Raw genomic sequence first — 22,127 nt, 5'->3', positions numbered from 1 at the left:
GGAGTCGATGGTGGTAGCTGAACAAACTCGGACACCATCTCTACCTGCAAAAGAACTTCTGGGGATCACAGTACACCCTTCTCCCCCAACAGACAGTCTGGGAGAAAACATGCTTAAATACTGACAGTCTAATTAGGGACATGGGTTATACCTGTTTCTAGGATAGGAAGTTCTTGCTGTGAGGCACAGATGCAGTTTTAGGAATGTCATGATGCTGGTGCTGCTGCTAATACATTTAGCAGAAATAACAGTTGGTGAGCATGGTAGTTCTTCCATGAATTATCTATAGCTCTTACAGAACTCAAGAAGCTCGACAGATTAATGCTTTTGCTCACATTTTACAAATAAGGAAACTGAGGCAGGAAAGTGATGTTAGATGCCGCAGGTCACAAAAGAGAGTCAGAGAAAAATTGACCTAAGTTCAGTTTTCATGAACCTTGGTTCTTCTCAGTTTCTGTACTAGGGCTTCCTTGGCTATTCATCTCTAGACTACAGTTGTACACACTAAAACAGGTGGAGGGGAGTATTCAACTTTTTGCAGTTAGAAGTATCTGGGACCCATGTTCAAAGGAATAGAATGAAATGTAAAATGAAAAAAGAACTTTCCTAAGAAATGAGAAAACCAGACATATAATGAACAATAGGGCAGCCATACAGATTTGGGAGAGAAATCCTGTGGACAAGTTGACAAACTTTGACTAATGCAGCAGCAGTGGTCAGAGGAAGTTCCTCTGCTGACAGCTGGGGAAAGGGGGAGAGTGACGAGAGCTGTTATGGGGCACGGATGCCCTCGTGGGGATGCACTGCCCACGCCTCCTGTTGCAGAGGGTGTCAGCCCGTGGATGGTGGAGGCCATGCCCTCTCGGTTTCACCAGGGGTAAAATCAAGCTGTAAAACTTGACTGCCCTGCCTCAACAGAGCCTAATGTCTTCTGCCTTCCTCTCGTTTTCCCATTCCACTTAATCTTTCCCATAATTTGGAGCAAATCTGGAAATGAGATTTACAGGAAAGGCCAAACACAAAAGAAATCGCTTCATTTCTGTTATCTAATGGTGAGAGAGGCACGTAAAGGATAAGATTAAGGCTACACGAAATGGGGTCAAACGGAAGCCACTTTAATGGCTGTGTATAAGTGAAGTGAGACAGTTTACTCTAGGAATTATGCTCTTCTGTTGTGGCATTTAATGGAAGCAGGACTCTGGGCTGGACCTTTCACAGGCAGTTGGGAGGGTCACTAAAAATGTTTTGGGGAGGACTGGAAACAGATGTGTGGTTTTTAAAGATGGGGAGGAAGCACAAAAGTTGGATCAGGATCCTAGCCCCGTGAACAGGAAATGAGGTCGAGTACTGGACCTGTAGACGCTTAGTCTTGGCAGGACACCTCATCCTCTATGACAGGAAGAAGAAAGATAAAGATTGAAACTTAATGGGTACTTGTAGAATTGAGGGAATGAAATCTGAGTGAGAGCCACCTGGTAACCTCCTGCGAACCTTCTCTGTGGAGTATGAGGCAAGGTCTGAGTGAAGAGGTAAATAAAAGATAAGGGGATGGAAAAAAAAATGTTTTTTTGTAGGATAATCTCTTACCAACAAGTATTAAGTACAGACTTTTATTTTCAGCTATATTCCGAGTCTCAAGCATACATAACTACACTAAAGTAGAATGTGTTTGCTGTATCCAAGTCCAAACAATAAGGCAAGTCAGGTCACCCCAGGGCAACTTTTTTTTTTTTTTTGTTAAGACATTCACATTCATCGCAAGCATCACTGCAGAGCTGCGGGTATGATAAAAAATCCACATACTCTCCTTTTAAGGCTTAGCTGGCTTGTTGGTATTGGTTTTTGCTTTCCCTTTATAAGATAAATGATGGGTAATTTCATTAATGGTGGTGCCAGTAAGCACCACATTGTCCTAACATTGAGAAGATAATCTTAGAATTAAGAACTGGAAGGGTCCTTAGAGATTATCTTGTCCAACTGCTTCCGTTTATAGATAAATAATGTGATGCACATAGAGGATAAGAAACCATTTACTGAATACCTCTTCTACAGAGAAGGTACTTCCACATAGATTCGAACTTGCTCAGCTAGTTAAGGTCAGAGCTGGATTAAATAGTTCAAGGCCTGACTTCTCAGCACTCCCTATTCACTACCCATTCTGTGTTCTAATAGATGACAATGACTAGTCCCTCAAGGGATCATGCATCAAGAAAAAAGACGTTCAAATCCAGACAGAACAATATGACACCAGATGTCTCCTGGAAGAGAACCTTATATATGAAAGCCAGAGTCAGACTATAGAAGATGTGGAGACAGGAAGGGTGGGGGACTGTTTACCTACCTAGCTACACACACACACACACACACACACACACACACACACACACACTGTGTATCCATGTCTAGTCTTCATTTAAAATGAAGTCAATTTAGTTAAGAGCTCATTACTCAAACTCAGCAAAGATCACAATTGCATATGTCTGTTCTGCTTTGTGGGACTTCCCCGGTGGCTTGGTGTAAAGAATCTGCCTGCCAATGCAGGAGATGAGGGTTCAGTTCCTGAGTTGGGAAAATCTCCTGGAGAAGGAACTGGCAATCCACTCCAGTATTCTTGCCTGGGAAATCCCATGGACAGAGGAGCCTGTCAAGCAACAGTCTATGGGGTCACGAAAGAGTTAGGCACCACTTAGAGACTAAACAACAACAATGACAATTCCACTTTGCAGTGGTTTTTTACCAAGAAAGTAGCTTTTTACGGTCTTATTTTTTTCTTTCAGTATTATGTTTAAGTATGTACTTCAGCATGAGAATAGTGACTCTCCTCAACTGATTTTACATGACTGATTTCAACTATCCAGGTATGTTACCCAGTAATTCTAGGATATTTATTTTATCCTAATCTGGATCACTCTTTCCTTTGCTAAAGGAAAAGCCAATGCCCTTTCTGCTATGGACTGAATGTGTTTTCCTCAAATTCATATGTTGAAATCCTAACCCCCAACATGAAGATATTAGGGGGCATTTGGAAGGTAATTAGCGCCCTTATAAAAGAGTCCTGAGACAGATATCTTGTCCTCTTTGCCATCTAGGGTTACAGCAAGAAAAAGACAGCTGACTATTAAGCACCTCTCACCAGATGGATTCTGCAGCACCTTGATCTTGAACTTCAGACTCAAGAACTGTGAGGGATAAACTGCTGCCATTTAAAAGCTACCCAATTTATGGAAGTTTCTTTTAGCAGCCTGAACAAAGACATTTTTCTTTCTACTTTATGACCATCAGACCCCTAACCAAAAGACCCACAACTACATCACTTACTTTTTGCAACCCCTGTAATCAACTCTTATCTATCCTTAAGCTAGGAGGAAGTAAAGGAAATTCCCAAAGCAGAAGAAAAATAAGAAAAAGAGGAAAGAGAACAGAATAAAAATAGACAAAAATTTCCTCTGGGTACATTAGGACAAATAAAAACTGGTATAAGATTTAGGTCTTCTCCATGTCCTGGGGAGATTTCAAGTCTCATCAGCCCTAACCAGGTTCTAATTCAGGGGGAGGGAGACTGGACTGGGAGACAAGATGTTTGAGTGTTATATCTCCTTTCTGTGCTGCTGCTGCTAAGTCGTTTCAGTCATGTCCGACTCTGTGCGACCCCATAGACGGCAGCTCACGAGGCTCCGCCGTCCCTGGGATTCTCCAGGCAAGAACACTGGAGCAGGTTGCCATTTCCTTCTCCAATGCATGAAAGTGAAAAGTGAAAGTGAAGTCACTCAGTCACGTCCGACTCTTGGCTATGCTGTGCTAAATCACGTCAGTTGTGTCCGACTCATAGTGACCCTATCAACTGTAGCATACCAGGCTCCTCTGTTCAAGGGATTCTCCAGGCAAGAGTACTGGAGTGGATTGCCATTTCCTACTCCAGGGGATCTTCTTGACAGTTTTGAACCTGTGCCTCTTATGTCTCCTGTATTAGCACACAGGGTCTTTACCACTAGTGCCACCTAGGAAGTTCATATCTCTTTTTATTGAACACCTAATACAGGGCAGTCCTTGTGCAAATATCTTGCATATGTTCTCATTTCTCAAAACAAACCTGTGAGACAAGCAGCACACTCCACTTAGAGATATAATAATGGAGGCTCAGGGAAATGAAGTGACCGTTAAAGAATACTGTCACTGCCAGGTCCACCTGTCTGAGTCAGATACATTTCCACTGTGCTGTGTTGCTTCTAGAGATGATTAAAGGTACTACAGTTATTGGGAAAGCCCGATAGCTTCCCTGGTGGCTCAGAGGGTAAAGCATCTGCCTGCAATGCGGGAGACCCAGGTTTGATCCCTGGGTCAGGAAGATCCCCTGGAGGAGGAAATGGCAACCCACTCCAGTACTCTTGCCTGGAGAATCCCATGGACGGAGAAGCCTGGTGCAGGCTACAGTCCATGGGTTGCAAACAGTCGGATACCACTGAGTGACTTCACTTTCACCTTCTTTCACTACAGTGATTAATGAATATAATTATTTAATGAGTTCCTCCTTTGTGCAGTTCTTTTGCTAAACCCTTTGTCTATATGCACTAGACAGTTTAATACTTCTAACTATCCTGTACACTGGGGACCACAGGTCCCCTTTTAGAAAAGAAGAAACCAAGGATCAGGAGAGTTAAGTGCATTGTTACAAGTCACATGACCAAAACCAAAATATTTGAACTAGGTCTGGGTTACTCTGAAGTCCATATTTTCAACCACTTTGCTAATGATTCTTGACCTTTATGGGCTCTTCTTAGACTCCTTTGAGAATCTCATAAAAGCAAAGGATTGTCAGCTCTTAAAAATAAATATTTCCATGATGGTTCCTCCACAGCTGTACATTTGGACCAGACAGTTCTTTGTAATAGAGAGCACTCATGTACTTTTTAGGATGTTGCATGTGCCCTCTGAAGCATGTCCATAATTTCCGGTGGTCCAGTGGCCTTGTAGTTTAGTCCCTGCTGTGCCTCTGCTATGATTAGCAGTGACAGTGCAAGCCTTAATCCACCTCTTGGGGCCAATTTTTTGTAGGTCCCTTTATCTCTAAAGTTCTAATGAACGCAGAGGGAAGAGAAGAAAGCCATGGCACAGAATGAGCCTCTGAAAAACATGAGTCAAGCATGAAGGAGGAGGCTGGCTAATCCAGGGGCAGCTGGCTGGGGCCCAAGGCCAGTCTACATCATTAGGCCAGGGTGTTCAGAGGATTAATCATGACCGGATGTTGACTCCTTCCTGTGCCTGATTCTAATAGGGCCCCTGGTTAAGCCTTCAGGGACATCAACACTCCGGGCCCAAATCCCAAACCCTGACTTCAGGCTACATAGCAGCATTTCCTTGGAGTAGAGCAGGCCTCCAGGCAAGATGGCACCTGACTGAGGAAAAGGACTGTCCTGAACAAATGTTTCCCAAGATCTTAAAATCACTCCATGATAACATCTGCTCACTGTATTTTTTGGAAAAAAATCCAACCTAGAAAGAGCCTTGTATTCCAGACTGAAATAATTTAATTTCATTTTCAAACAATAACAATGAAAGGAAAAGAATAAATCAAGATTTTAAAGTATAGTTTTTAAAGTAAAGAAAAGGAATAAAGTTGGTAAGACCAGAAGCATGTGAATTCTTGTCTTGAAGGGCACCTATGTACATTAGTCAATGTTTTACTTCATCTGTCCTAACACAATTTCAACCAATACAAATGGCACCGTTCTTCAAAAATAAGAGCTCTATTTTCCAGACTCAATACGTTGCGCTCTGGTGTACACACTATGGTGATGTGGTCCAAACTTTTCCTTTGCTCCAAAATGCCCTTTGCATTCCTGCTCACTGGTTCTATATCAATCCTTCAAAATAAGGCTCAGCAACTGCCTTCCACTTTCTTCCCCTCAGGCAGAATTGTTCCATCTCAACACCTATGATTACTTTTACTTTTGTCTACCGTTTGTTGTTGTTGTTCAGTTCCTCAATTGTGTCCAGCTCTTGGTGATTCCATGGACTGCAGCATGCCAGTTTTCCCTGTCCTTCACCATTTCCCAAATGCTCAAATTCATGTCCATTGAGTTGGTGATGCCATCAGACCATCTCATCCTCTGTCACCCCCTTTTCCTCCTGAGTTCGATCTTTCCCAGCGTCAGGGTCTTTTCCAATGAGTTGGCTCTTTGATTCAGGTAGCCAAAGTGTATTGGAGCCTCAGCTTCAGCATCAGTCCTTCCGATGAATATTCAGGGTTGATTTCCTTTAGGACTGACTGGTTTGATCTGCTAGAAGTCCAAGAAACTCTTAAGAATCTTCTCCAAGTTCAAATGCATCAATTCTTCAGTGCTCAGCCTTCTTTTTGGTCCAACTCTCACATCCATACATGTCTACAGGACAAACCATAGTTTTGACTATACGGACCTTTGTCTGTAAAGTAATGTCTCTGCTTTTTAGTACGCTGTCTAGGTTTGTCATAGCTTTTCTTGCAAGGAGCCAGTGTATTTTAATTTCATGGCTGCAGTCACCATCTGCAGTGATTTTAGAGCCCAAGAAAATGAAGTCCGTCACTCTTTCCATTGTTCCCCCATCTTTTTGCCATGAAATAATGGGACCAGATGCCATGATCTTCGTATTTTGAATGTTGAGTTTTAAGCCATCTTTTTCACTCTCCTCTTTCACCTTCATCAAGAGGCTCTTTAGTTCCTCTAAGCTTTCTGCCATAGGGTGGAATCATCTGCATATCTGAGGTTATTGATATTTCTCCCTGCAATCTTGATTCCAGCTTGTGATTCATCCAGCCTTGCATTTCACATGATGTACTTATTCAACATAAGTTAAATAAGCAGGGTGACAATATACAGCCTTGACGTACTGCTTTCCCGATTGGCAGCTAGTCTGTTGTTCCATGTCCAGTTCTAACTGTTGCTTCTTGACCTGCATACAGGTTTCTCAGGAGGCAGGTAAGGTGGTCTGGTATTCCCATCTCTTGAAGTATTTTACACAGTTTGTGGTAATTCACACAGTCAAAAGCTTTGCTGTAGTCAGTGAAGCAGAAGTAGATGTTGTTCTGAAATTCTCTTGCTTTTTCTGTGATCTAATGGATACTGGCAATTTGATCTCTGGCTTTTCTGCCTTTGCTAAATCCAGCTTGTACATCTGGAAATTCTTTGTTCAAGAACTATTGCAGCCTGCCTTGGAAGATTTTGAGTATTACCTTGCTAGCATGTGAAATGAGTGTAATTGTACAGTAGTTTGAACATTCTTTGACAGAAGGTCTACCACAGTCCTTACCATATTTGAGTTTTTTTTTTAATAGTATGAAATTAGTTTTTATTTTGACCTCAAAATAAACACTTCACATTTTTCCAAAACTAAAGATGAATACTTAAAAACAAGGGCAGAAGATTATTTTTTTCCTTCCCTGGGGAAACCAGTAAGGCAGATGTTCTAATGTGGCTTGCGAGGCTCTTTCATTGGACTAATCTAGACACAGTTTTTTATGTGTTTATTATGCTACCAGCTTCCTGTACTATGGAATGAGTCTTTCTGTTTCCTGTATCCATTCTATTACATATTGAATAACTTATGGTAGCTGTAGATGTTGTAGAAATCCTTGTTAAACGGAATCACTAGAAACATCTTTCATCAGGTGCTTTGACCTGGTGTAAGTTTCATCTCCAATGGACAAATTCAATAATATACAAACTGTAATTATGAGCAATTCCTGAGCCCAGGCTGGCTTGGCTATACTGGCACATGCTCAGAGAAACTTTATATTCTAAAAGTGAAGCTTGATTACTGTCTGTGTAGTGGCTCTGCTGCTGCTGCTGTTGCTAAGTCACTTCAGTTGTGTCCAACTCTGGGTGACCCCATAGACGGCAGCCCACCAGGCTCCTCCATCCATGGACTTTCCAGCAAGAGTACTGGAGTGGGGTGCCATTGCCTTCTCCGGTGTACTGGCTCAGTATCCTCTTATTTAGCTCTTGCAAAATTTTAAGTTTATCTAATTCAGTTATTATCTTAAGAGCCTCACTCCATTTTATGTAGCAAATGAGTGAAGTTCCAGCAATGTACCATTTATTCAGCATCTGTGGCATGTGAGACTTCTTGTTTAATTAAAGATAACTGAAGAGTATTTTTAGAACCTCAGAATATATATAATCTAAACCATTTTGATATAATGTATTATAATTCTTTTCTTTTAAAGACCTACTGGAAACATATGGGATATAAATAAACGTATTGCAATTTACAGCTTTCACTGTAGTCATGAGTGAATTTTACAGTTTCCTTAGTAAGAAGTTTCAGAAGCACTGACTGAAGAGGCCTCACTAGTATTCCTTCGTCTACTTTGCAGCAATCTGTGCTTGCTTTGGAGAAGGCAATGGCACCCCACTCCAGTACTCTTGCCTGGAAAATCCCATGGACGGAGGCCTGGTGGGCTGCTGTCTATGGGGTCGCACAGAGTTGGACATGACTGACTGAGTGAGTTCACTTTCACTTTTCACTTTCATGCATTGGAGAAGGAAATGGCAACCCACTCCAGTGTTCTTGCCTGGAGAATCCCAGGGACGGGGGAGCCTGGTGGGCTGCCATCTCTGGGGTCGCACAGAGTCGGACACGACGGAAGCGACTTAGCAGCAGCAGCAGCAGTGCTTGTTTTACATTTTTTCTGTTTCTTGTCCTTTCAGCTTCTTCTCTATCCCTTCCTATCTCCTTCCTGATTTTCTGTTTTCAGTTTAGTTTGGCCTAGAAAATTGGATAATAGAAGCTTATTAAGGTGAATGGGTTGTATGCATCAAGAAGATTCTGCATGAATGCCTAACTAGATTAGAATCTCAGAAGCCTTTTCAACTTAACGAAAGGATCTTATTTATTCACTTGAAGAAGAAGAAGAAGAAAGCTCTGTTCTTGCTTGTGCTAAGATTGCTAAAAATCTGGTTTCTTAAAAAAATGGACCCAGAGCAGAATGCTTAGACCAAAACTCTGACCACATTATGAACTTAATATCTCTTATAAATACCCACAATATAGGTGAATATAGGTTTTCAGGTAAAAGATACTATTTTCAGAGTCAAAGTAACATGATCATGTTATATCAACTTTTGTAGATAATAATTTCATTTTTGATTAGGTCTAAAAACATATTTTTTTAAGCCTCTGAAGACAATAATAGAATTCAAAGTACACATCAAAAAGACCTACAGTTCTAAAAGTTTATCCAGATGATACAAATGTATTTGCATTTCCATCAATAAAATAAATATCTGAAAATGATAAAACTTAGCAAGAAAAACAATGATTGATACTGGTATTATGAAAATTTTAAAGTAATGTTATATCTCTATAAAATACTTACTACTGCAGAAAACCCATTAATGATAAGCTTGAGTGTATTAATTAACGCATATTAACATTTTGGGCGTTTTTTCCCTAAAAAAGGAAATGTATTTAAAATATATGGCATAACATAGTTGATAATTCTTTTTTTTGTTGTTTAAATTACTTGTTTTATTTTTTAAAGCAGAGTTCTTATAGTGATGGTGAATTTTTCCAGGCAGAATTCCTGCTTTTAGTTGTTCATAGAATATCACACTTTTGTGGTGAGTATGAAATATTAGAGTTTGGCTTTTAACAGTTGAGGATTTGCAATGAAGCTGTTTATACCCAGATTGTATGGTGTTTTTGGTAAGAGGTAGAAACCTGGAAGACATGACTATAGGTAATGATCTTAACAGTTCTCTTCCAGTAAAAAACAATATCAATTTTAAGAAAAATGGATAGCTGAAGAAATCATTTAACATTCGTGTTCCTTAAAATGCTATCCTTTTTATCTCCCTTTGAATTCATTAATTATAGATCCACCACATGATTTATAGATACAAGCAGAAATTGGAGGTGGAAATTACTTCTGCTAGGAACTCCTACCGGACTCCTTTTAAGTAGGTTAGATGCTATTCAACCAACATTCCCCATAACAAAGAGACATGGATATTCAGGATCAAACATTGTATTCCCATAAATTCTAGAACTGTGCATATTATCTCCCAAAATTCATAATTAGGTCATTTTATAATAGAGGGATTGCTTGTATTAGTTAAATTTTTTAACCTATTATGAAATGGTATAGATCTTGCAATTCTGCATCAGGCAACCTCTGCAGAGGTTGTATTCCAGATTTCCTAACCACACAAGAATCAAATTACTTAAATTATGTCTATTTCATATTCTGAGTGCATGCATTTGCAATTAGCTATGTCAGGCATTTTTCTTTCATTTAATTTCATCATCATCAAGTAGTATTTATTAAGCACAAACCTGGCTAATTAATTTTCTAGAGAATAACAGGTATTCTTAAATTCGTTCTCTTTAAGAGCCCTTAAATAATCTACCTGATATATGACATTTTTCCCTTAGCAAAGCTTCCTTTAAATTTTAATTTTTGCATTATTGTTTCAAAATTTCAATAGAACACATTAAATATTCAAATAAAAAGAAATCTTTCATAATTAGTATTGATAGAACAGACTGTATGGAATTTTTATTCTTTCTAATAAAGGATTTTAATATTCTACATGAATTTTTAAAAATATCACCATTTTAGTTATATATTTTCTAAAAGTAATTAATTTTTATGATAGAAGAAAACAAAGCAGATTTAGTATAGTCTACTCTTGAGAGTCCCTTGGACTGCAAGGAGATCCAACCAGTCCATTCTAAACGACATCAGCCCTGGGTGTCCTTTGGAAGGAACGATGCTAAAGCTGAAACTCCAGTACTTTGGCCACCTCATGCGAAGAGTTGACTCATTGGAAAAGACTCTGATACTGGGAGGGATTGGGGGCAGGAGGAAAAGGGGACGACAGAGGATGAGATGGCTGGATGGCATCACCGACTTGATGGACGTGAGTTTGAGTGAACTGCGGGAGTTGGTGATGGACAGGGAGGCCTGGCGTGCTGTGATTCCTGGGGTTGCAAAGAGTCAGACATGACTGAGCAACTGAACTGAACTGAACTGAACTGAATAGATTTAAAAATGCATTTTCTCTAAAAAAAATTCAATTAACAGAGTATATCAAAAGCAAAGGAAAAGAAAACTCATCTCTGAGTTCAAAATGTTTAGCAAATGAGGGTAAATGTATGTGAGGTCTTCAAACTGATTATCCAGACTTTATATGTGCTTCTCTGGAAAAAGGAAAAGCTCATTTTTATGTAGATTTTGGGACAGTCTTTTTCTTAAGTTATTAATTTTTCTAACTGTACAAAGATAATATTTTGTTTAATTTACCAGTAATAACAACACAATATTCAAATTCCAGTCACAAGAATGAAATTTTAGAAAAGCATGAAATCCTAATTACATTCCACTCATAGTTCTCAGTTCATGAGATATATGTATACTATATATGTATGTATGTATGTATAAATGTATGTTTATATAAAACATACAACATGCAAACTTGTATCTAGTATATATTTGGCCCTGGAAGCAATTATACTACACTTCAGGGGCAAATGCCCAGGAAGAATGACAGAAACTAAAATTGAATTTCAAACATTTAAGGCATGTTACTGGTGGCTCAGATGGTAAAAAATCTGCCTGCAATGCAGGTGCCCTGGCTTTGATCCCTGGGTCGGGAAGATCCCTTAGAGAAGGGAATGGCTACCCACTTCAGTATTCTTGCCTTGAAAATTCCATGGATAGAGGAACTTGGTGGGCTACAGTCCATGGGGTCACAAAAGAGTCAGACACGACTGAGCGCCTAACATTTTCACTTTCACACTTTCACTGTTTAAGCAGTGCAGTAGCAACACTCTAAGCTATGTTTGGCTGTTATGGTCAGTGGTCACCTTGGCTATACATTGAAAAGAATAGCTCAAAAGGATGCTTCTGAGGGGTCTACAAGTGACTCCACAGACTACATCTCTTAGAAATGACACAAATGAGAGACGGAATGATAGAAAGCAACAGCCAGAGAGGTAAGAGGGTAAAAAGAAAGAGGCTCTTGTTATATGTATGGGTGAGCCCCTTTGCAGGTCACCTGAAACTGTCACAACATTGTTAACCAGCTATTGTGCTATGTACTAAGTCACTTCAGTCGTGTTTGACTCTGTGACCCCCTATGGACTGTAGCCCACCATGCTCCTCTGTCCATGGGATTCTCTAGGCAAGAATACTGGAGTGGGTTGCCATGCCCTTCTCCAGGGGTTCTTCCCCAACCAGGGATTGAACCCATGTCTCTTATGCTCTTGCATTAGCAGGTGGGTTCTTTACAACTAGCGCCATCTAGGATAAAACAAAATAAAAAGTTAAGGGAAAAAAAAAGGCCCTTAATTATAGTCACAGTTATCCAGGGGTTTTACATCTGGTTAGAAGTAGCCTATCTTTGTTTACACCAAGGGAAATCCCCAGGAGAATCCAGCATAGAGAAGCCACAGGAAGAATTTGGTCATACTTTTCAAAGTAGTTTCGTTTCCACCTTCCCTAAAGGGGAAAACACCTTGAGAACCAATTCGTGGTAGGAAGGGCCAGGAGAAAAAGAGAGTGCTCTGGCAGAAAGATTATTTTGTTGATTTCACCTAAAAAACTTTGGGCCAGATGCTAAAGTAGATGTTCCCCATGCTTATCTTCTCTCTGCCCCAGGGACAGAGCGGTCTGACACATGTGTATCTTTTGAACAGAGATGGGAACAAAGTCTCCAAACAATTTTTCTAAGACCTAATCCTGAATCACAGAACAGGTGGCAATTTTCTGAGGAGCAACAGTGGATTATTGGAACAGCAGAAGGAGAACTGAAATATACTTTCCTTTTTCCTGGTTAATCAGATTTCTTGTGAGCAAAGCTTTAGGCCTCCACCCTCTGCACTGCAGAAAGTAAACAAGACAAATGGATACTAAACATTCACAATAAGGCTAAATTCATGATGGATGCCTCTTACTATTTAAGATCAGCTATAAATATGCTGTCCAGTAGTTTTTAATGGTGTGATTGTCTGACTCAGCAGACCAGTGTCAGGAAAGAAATTTACATAAATGGAAAGTGAAATCTTCCTGCAAAGAAACAGGCCTGTTAGAAATTGCTTAGGTAAGGAGATGCTCACTTACGCAAACATGGATATACATATTAAACCTGCTCTCCAATATCTGCTTGAGCTGAAGTTATTGCCCATAAAAAAGCTAAGATGTTTGCTTTTAATTTCCAAAAATTCATTTCAGTTTCAATTTTACTTGGAATAAATTCTGTAAATAGAGCTGTCATGAGGAATAAGAATAATGCCGAGCTGGTATCCACAAACATGACCAAGACTGATTCTTAAATACAGCACATGTTTAGATGCCCTGGCTAAGGATGATACACGTGATATAAGACAACTCCAGGGCAACAGCCCCTGATCTCTGGAAATATAAATAGATGAGATCAAAGAGCCTTCATCACAGGACAGCAAAGCACAGACTCTGAAGTCGGACTGCCTAGGTTCACACATTGGTTTAAGTGATTTCTGGCCTTGTGAACAAAGGAGAGGCACTAACCACTGAAAACTGTAATTTCTCCTTGACAAGATGGTATAGTAATAATGCAGTATGGATGTGAAGAATAAATTTAGAGAATCCACCTAAAATACTTATTATATGGTCCAACAGATATTAAGCATAAAACAGAATGAATGTTAGTTGATAATATTAAGGTAATTACTATTATCATTTTCCTCCTGCTCCATAAAGAAGGCCGACGGCTGAAAAACTGATGCTTTCTAACTGTGGTGGTGGACAAGAATCCTAAAGATTCCCTTGGACAGCAAGGAGATCAAATCAGTCAATCCAAAAGGAAATCTACCCTGAATATTCACTGGAAGGACTGATGCTGAAGTTGAAGCTGCAATACTTTAGCCACCTGATGTGAAGAGCTGACTCATTGGGAAAGACCCTGATGTTGGGAAAGATTGAGGGCAGAAGGAGAAGGTGGTGACAGAGAATGAGATTGTTGGATGGCATCTCCAACTCAATGGACATGAATTTGAGCAAACTCTGGGAAATGGTGAAGGACAGGGAAGCCTGGTGTGCTACAGTCCATGTGGTCTCAAAAAGTTGGACATGACTGAGTGACTGAACAACAACTACCCTTCTGCTCCCAGTTCTGCATTTCTGAGCCTGATGGAGACAGTCATAGACTGGATGAATGGCCCCAATTCCTCACCGACTTCTCTAGACCCACACCTTTGTCATAGGCTCGCTGTGGGGGGACTGTATTTTTCTACGCCTTGGATTGACCATGGATTCAGTCATATGACTTGTTTTAGCCACCAGTATGTGTGAGAAGTGACGGTAGGCCAGCTTGGAAACCAGACGTAAGGAGATTTCGTGAGTCTTGGACATCAGCTAGCCTGGGAGCCCAGGGTGTAGTTATAATGTGTGGAGTACACGCAGATCTGTAGATCTGTTGTGTGATAGACATAGGTCAGCCTCAATCAGAGCCCTTTTAGTTACTGTACAGAGCCATTGGGGAAATAATGGCTTATAGAGGTATGTTATTGAAATGTTGTCATTACTTATTATGTAACAGAAGCTAACTGATCCAGGAGTGCATTAAAAGTTGTCTATCCCCAGTGCATTTCTTCTTCTCCAAAGAAAAAGACACTAGCTCAGTGTCTAGGTCTGAAGCAAAAGTGAAATGATAAGTTTGAGGAGACAAATGCTTTAATAAAGCCAGGATCCTAGGACCTATAAACTCTAATTATGCCTTCCTGGCTTTTGAGTGGGAGAGGGCACACGTGAGTAATATCAAGATGATTTAAAAATGGCTAACATTTATTCAACGTTTATCATAGGCATGGTGCTAGGCTTTTTATACCCATTGTCTCTTTTTGTACTCACAAGAGCTCTGGGGGCAGGCACTACTAATTTATTCATTTTATACATGAGGAAACTGAGGCACCCTAAAGGCAATTGATTTGCCTGCATTCACTGAGGGTGAGAGCAACGAAGGCAGGATTTAAGCTCAGGAAGTCTCATGGCTGGCATGAGATGATAAAGATGATGGTCAGGATTGCTGACAATAAGCACACACTTGTTTTCCCTCTCTCTGTAATCACTTAACTGCATTGATCACATTGTGTATATTACTTGATTCAATCCTTAGAACCCTATATGCTAGGTATTATTATTAATGGTGCGCTAGTTGGAGCATATGGTGGTAGGGTTGCATTTGAACTCAGGCAAATCTAGTTAACCATTAAATTACGGTAACAGCTATGTTCATGTTGCCCACCCCAGTATGAAAGGGCAGAATCATCTTCTTCTCTTTTTATCTGGAAATTTATAAGCTTCTCTAAGTTCAAAGGCAACTATGCATTCCCAGCAACATGGATCTTCTAGTGTATAAAATGTGATAAATGACCTTTAATTTATGCTACTTTCTCTCAGACTCCACTGAGCTTTCATTCTTTTTTTTTTAGTTTTTTTTTTAATTTTATTTTATTTTTAAACTTTACATAATTGTATTAGTTTTGCCAAATATCAAAATGAATCCACCACAGGTATACACGTGTTCCCCATCCTGAACCCTCCTCCCTCCTCCCTCTCCATACCATCCCTTTGGGTCGTCCCAGTGCACTAGCCCCAAGCATCCAGTATCGTGCATCGAACCTGGACTGGCATCTCGTTTCATACATGATATTTTACATGTTTCAATGCTATTCTCCCAAATCTTCCCACCCTCTCCCTCTCCCTCAGAGTCCATAAGACTATTCTATACATCACTGTCTCTTTTGCTGTCTCGTACACAGGGTTATTGTTACCATCTTTCTAAATTCCATATATATGCGTTAGTATACTGTATTGGTGTTTTTCCTTCTGGCTTACTTCACTCTGTATAATAGGCTCCAGTTTCATCCACCTCATTAGAACTGATTCAAATGTATTCTTTTTAATGGCTGAGTAATACTCCATTGTGTATATGTACCACTGCTTTCTTATCCATTCATCTGCTGATGGACATCTAGGTTGCTTCCATGTCCTGGCTATTATAAACAGTGCTGCGATGAACATTGGGGTACACGTGTCTCTTTCCCTTCTGGTTTCCTCAGTGTGTATGCCCAGCAGTGGGATTGCTGGATCATAAGGCAGTTCTATTTCCAGTTTTTTAAGGAATCTCCACACTGTTCTCCATAGTGGCTGTACTAGTTTGCATTCCCACCAACAGTGTAAGAGGGTTCCCTTTTCTCCACACCCTCTCCAGCATTTATTATTTGTAGACTTTTGGATCGCAGCCATTCTGACTGGTGTGAGATGGTACCTCATAGTGGTTTTGATTTGCATTTCTCTGATAATGAGTGATGTTGAGCATCTTTTCATGTGTTTGTTAGCCATCTGTATGTCTTCTTTGGAGAAATGTCTATTTAGTTCTTTGGCCCATTTTTTGATTGGGTCATTTATTTTTCTGGAGTTGAGCTGTAGGAGTTGCTTGTATATTTTTGAGATTAGTTGTTTGTCAGTTGCTTCATTTGCTATTATTTTCTCCCATTCTGAAGGCTGTCTTTTCACCTTGCTAATAGTTTCCTTTGATGTGCAGAAGCTTTTAAGGTTAATTAGGTCCCATTTGTTTATTTTTGCTTTTATTTCCAATATTCTGGGAGGTGGGTCATAGAGGATCCTGCTGTGATGTATGTCAGAGAGTGTTTTGCCTATGTTCTCCTCTAGGAGTTTTATAGTTTCTGGTCTTACGTTTAGATCTTTAATCCACTTTGAGTTTATTTTTGTGTATGGTGTTAGAAAGTGTTCTAGTTTCATTCTTTTACAAGTGGTTGACCAGTTTTCCCAGCACCACTTGTTAAAGAGATTGTCTTTAATCCATTGTATATTCTTGCCTCCTTTGTCAAAGATAAGGTGTCCATATGTGCGTGGATTTATCTCTGGGCTTTCTATTTTGTTCCATTGATCTATATTTCTGTCTTTGTTGAGCTTTCATTCTTGCAAGCACAAGGAATAGAGTTTCTTATTTGTTGCTTTGATATTGACTAGCTTTCAGTTTTGCTTTTCTAATTGTGTATTGTTAGGTTCAACTTTGTTAGGTTTTAAATTCATAAGAATCCTAACAGTAATAAAAATAATATAAAGTATGAAAACAACCTGTTACCCAGATCTGTTCACATATACATTTCCTGAATCTGGCAAGAAAGCCTCAGTGGTCTCAAGTCTTCAGAAATTTTCTTTATCCAGTCCCCAAGCAGAACAGTTAACGTTTTTAAGTATCTTTACACTGATAGGGAAACAGCATTCCTACCTACCTTAAAAGCAGCACCTCCGTGGATGATGGACTTGATAAAAATTCCCAAGTCTGTTCCAGTTTCTCGAGATTTGTTCCCTTTCAAGCTCACCCCCAGACCAGCAGAACCGGAATCATTCAACGGGATCTCAAAGGTAAGTTGCTCAGTTGTTTCCAGGGAGAATGCACAACAGTCAGGTTCTCCTTTCTGTTGGAAGAGTACACGAAAAGAATGAAGGAGGAGACAGCAGCTGAATATCAATATTCACATTCTCAGATGGTCAAACACAGATGCAACTGGTGAGACAAGATGACTGGATCCCTGCTTAACAGCTGTAATCCTGCCCCCAGTGGACAAAGGGCAGTCTTCTCTCTCTGCAGGGGCCTCCATCACATGGATGGAGTGGAGGAGATAATTCTTGGGAATAATTATTTGGTGATGGTCAACAGACAGGATCTTTGGTCAAGGCAATTTGAAACATTCCAAAAATATTTGGAAATTCAGTAGAATATTCTCAATAATTAAAGAGATTGGATATTAACTAGGGAATCTTAAGTATTAGAATAGACATTGGAGATAATGTAATCTCAATACCTTCATTTTACAGATGAAGAAATAAGAGCTTAGTGTAGAAACCTGTTACAATTTGGGGGAATATTTGGCTTATATAATTTAAAACATATCATTTACCATGGAAGCAATCCTATTGATAAAGATTGTCAATAGGACACAGAGCACTGAAAAAAATGTTAATTTTAAAGTTAAAGATGTGATTCTTAATACATATCACTGAATTGAATTTCACTTTGTCAAAACTCATGCCTTAAGCTTGCTTCTTTAGATAAAATAACTTGTTGGCATCTGGTTTTGGAACCTAAACAAAAATGATAATGCACAGAAATATTCATGGTCTCTTCGACAAATGACACCCAGCCACAAGCCTAGCCATTCTAAAAAAAAAAAAATATATACACACACACACACACACACACACAGTATGGTGGCAAAAGGCATAATCAGGGGTTAGGTCTCCAGAGGAAAACACACACTTTATCATACTTGGTCCATAGCGTTTTCAAATATACAAGAGTAGGGACAGAAAAGTGCTGTCCACATGACAAAGAGTACAGGGCCCCCTTCTGCATTCCTCCCAAGCTTGCAGAAATGTGAAACTCTGCCCCGGCGTTTAAATGAAAAATTTGAAAATGAGATAGCCCTGGAAACCATCAACTCATTCTAGGTCGGTAGTTCCTTCCTCTCTATAATTATGTTTAGAGACTCTCATCTTAAGGTCACTTTGAGGGATGCTTATGTAGAATTATATATTTTAAAAATTACCATGAATGTCTGAATGTCAGTCACAAAATAACAACTATAAAATCAGAAGTAGCAAAGAACCCACAATTAAAACAGGATTAAGAGGTCTGATCATAGCCAGATCTACTGACATGACATCTCTACCTCCTCCCAATGAAGAGAAATCCCATGTCTAGCTTTAGAGAAATAGTTCGTTCATTTAATTTCATTGTAAATGAAGTTAACTATAAAGATTTTGACAATGGGTAGTTTCCAAGAAATGAACTTTATTGTTTAATTTAATAAACCTATTACAAGTTAGCTCTTTTAACTAACTCAGTATATTATTATCTTAAAAAAAAACCCCAACAAATCCCATTATTCAATACCAAGTAGCTCTCTTTTTTTCCATTGGAATGCCAGAGTTAAATACTAAATGTAAACTATTAGCCTTTATCTGTGCCTCCCAAAATGTCCAGTTTAGAATCCATAACATTTTCAAAATCATTTATGTATACAGGTCTCTCTGGAATTTGGTTAATTTCAATCTAATCAAGTTCTGCTGAATTAAAGTATAAATTAAAGAACGGCTTCTCACTAGAAGTTTGTGAACACCACTTTAGAGAAAAACTAGAGAGTTTCTCTGGTTTTCATCCAGCGAAAAAGTGACATGAGGACAAGTTTCGCTTGAGTAACACCTTCAAACCACCCTATTCTATAATCAGCTTTCTTTTGGTGATTGTATTTCATTCCCAATAAGACTGAGGGCCACTATTTGTACTAATGCCTTTCATTTATTACCTAAGTGGTAAAAACAAAATAGAAATTAGGTGGTATTATGGTTATCTCTTCATGTGAAACAATTTATTCTCTTAAAGTCTCTGATGTCTGAGAGCTGGAACTGTAACTACAAAACAAAGTAGTGGCTAAAAATGTTTGAGTGGTTCTGTGCCAAGTGCTTTACACACAGCAATACACTTTCTCTCCAGAACAATCCTGTGAGGTTTATTGCGAGGCCCATTTTACAGATGAGGAAACTGAGGTATGCAACATATAAGTATCATGCTTATAGTTCAAAAGACCTATCCATGTTGGAACTTGTGGAGTCCAGGCAGTATGGTGCCTGTGATAGACTCTTAACTGCTGTAGTAGTTCTCAACTTCTGCAGGCCACCGTGACTAGACCTAGCCACATGAAATCCCAAGATATATTTCTACAGTGGCAGTAAGATGTCATTCAATTTCACACTCTCCACTTAACTACACTTACGTTTCATCTTTCTTATGTCGTATGAAGTGCAAGTCATAATTAGTAGTCTCTAATAATAGCAAACTTCTCAATGGTGAGGGAAGTCATTACAGTAGTTAACACAGCCATTTCCTCTGTTAGAAATAAATGTTCCCTTTATCTAATGTACCAAAAAAAAAAAAAATCAATATGCTGAATGCCTCTGATAACATTGGTTCAACTAGTATCTCTTAAAATTAAACTCAAATCTTGCCATACAACACTTTGTGGTGGTGGTGGTTTCGTCACTAAGTCGTGTCCGACTCTTGTGACCTCATGGGCCGTAGCCCGCCAGGCTACTCTGTTCATGGGGTTCTCCAGGCAAGGATACTGGAGTGGTTTGCCATTCCCTTCTCCAGGGGATCTTCCCTAGCCAGGGATTGAACCTGGGTCTCCTGCACTGAAGGAAGTTTCTTTACTGACTGAGCTACCAGGGAAGACCACAACACTTTATAGCAGGATGGAAAGAGGAATAAAGTCCTTGTAAGGGCCCTGAATGAAGGCCCTTACTGAGAGCATGAGCCCAAAGGCAGCAGCACATTCCTACCTTGGACTCTCCCTGTCTTGAGGACAAGAGCTCTTTCCTCACTGTGCTAGGTGTGTTCTTCACTATTATGTCCCACTCTTTGTGACCCCATGGACTGTAGCCCACCAGGCTCCTCTGTCCATGGGATTTCCCAGGCAAGAATACTAGAGGGGGTTGCCATTCCCTTCTGCAGGGGATCTTCCTGACCCAGGGATCGAACCTAGGTCTACTGCATTGCAGGCAGATTCCTTATCATCCGAACAACCAGAGACGCCCATGGCAGGTATATCCCTTGCTTTTTCTACCTACAAATATCCAGAAAGGGAAACATCCAGAGGCTGACACAGGAAGAGAAATTGTGTGAACTTCATTAATTTTTGTCTTTCCATTATTTCTTTGTCTTTGTTACTAGATGCTATGTTTTTAGATACCAAGTCCTTGAGGTCCCTAGAGTCAGGCCCAAGAGGGATGCTCAGATGCCCTGTGTCCAGGTCTAATGCCTCTGAACCTGCCCAGGGCCGGCCATACAGGATCAACTCAGGCTTTCTTAATCTCAGCACCCCTGATGACTGGGGTCTAATAATTCCATATAGGGGCTGTGCACTGCACAGGAGGATATTATCAGAATCCCTGGCTGCTGCTGCGTTGCTTCAGTTGTGTCTGACTCTGTGCGACCCCATAGACGGCAGCCAACCAGGCTTCCTGTCCCTGGGATTCTCCAGGCAAGAACACTGGAGTGGGTTGCCATTTCCTTCTCCAATGCGTGAAAGTGAAGTAGCTCAGTTGTGTCTGACTCTAGCGACCCCATGAACTGCAGCCTACCAGGCTCCTCTGTCCATGGGATTTTCTAGGCAAAAGTACTGGAGTGGGGTGCCATTGCCTTCTCCATGGCACCTACCTATTAAATGCCAGTAGTATCTCCTTTCCTTGGACTGCAAGGAGATCCAACCAATCCATTCTGAAGGAGATCAGCCCTGGGATTTCTTTGGAAGGAATGATGCTAAAGCTGAAACTCCAGTACTTTGGCCACCTCATGCAAAGAGTTGACTCATTGGAAAAGACTCTGATGCTGGGAGGGATTGGGGGCAGGAGAAGGGGACGACAGAGGATGAGATGGCTGGATGGCATCATTGACTTGATGGACATGGGTTTGGGTGGACTCTGGGAGCTGGTGATGGACAGGGAGGCCTGACGTGCTGCGATTCATGGGGTCACAGAGTTGGACACAACTGAGTGACTGAACTGAACTGAACTGATCTCCTTTCCCAGTTGTGACAACCAAAACTGCCTTTAGACATTGTCAAATGGCCCCAGGGGTCAAAATCACCTTTAGGTGAACATCACTGCCCTGAATCAACAATTGGCAGATGCAGTCAAGTTCTAGGTAACCAGGGTCTAGAGAGTCATTTGGGACTACAGCACTGCCTGATGACATGTTCCTAAGTACCAGGAAGGGGTGGCAGTAACAGTCCCTGCAATTGATTGGGTCTCATGCTTAAAGACTTGTGACAGACCCTGGAGATGACCAGAATGAACTCCTAGGGAAGTCTGTGATGTCTTAGCTGTGTCTCTGGTTATATGGCACTAATTTTCCAGAGGTAGGAATGAATACTTCATGGGATGAACACAGCATAAAAAGTGATAAATATTGAGTTACTGGTGTGTGTATATATTTATATATATATACATGTATGAGCTTCCTTGGTGGCTCAGATGGTAAAGAATCTGCCTGCAATGTATGAGACCCAGATTCGATCCTTGG

At 40.2% G+C, this 22,127-nt stretch overlaps 1 protein-coding gene across 2 annotated transcripts in view; it reads right to left on the bottom strand.

The window, feature by feature from the left end:
- The window catches only part of PARD3B (par-3 family cell polarity regulator beta), a 1,151,446-nt gene that overhangs the window by 456,592 nt on the left and 672,727 nt on the right, over nucleotides 1-22,127 (bottom strand). For both annotated transcript variants that reach the window (XM_061382241.1, XM_061382248.1), the window contains exon 11: nucleotides 17,278-17,463. In XM_061382241.1, coding sequence (XP_061238225.1) covers nucleotides 17,278-17,463 — 186 coding nt within the window. The remainder of the gene's footprint in view (nucleotides 1-17,277; nucleotides 17,464-22,127) is intronic.

Source organism: Bos javanicus, chromosome 2 (assembly GCF_032452875.1).
Source record: "Bos javanicus breed banteng chromosome 2, ARS-OSU_banteng_1.0, whole genome shotgun sequence".
Classification (NCBI taxonomy): Eukaryota; Metazoa; Chordata; class Mammalia; order Artiodactyla; family Bovidae; genus Bos; species Bos javanicus.
Note: the sequence above shows the minus strand (reverse complement) of the source record. Positions and strands in the feature narration are given on the sequence as shown.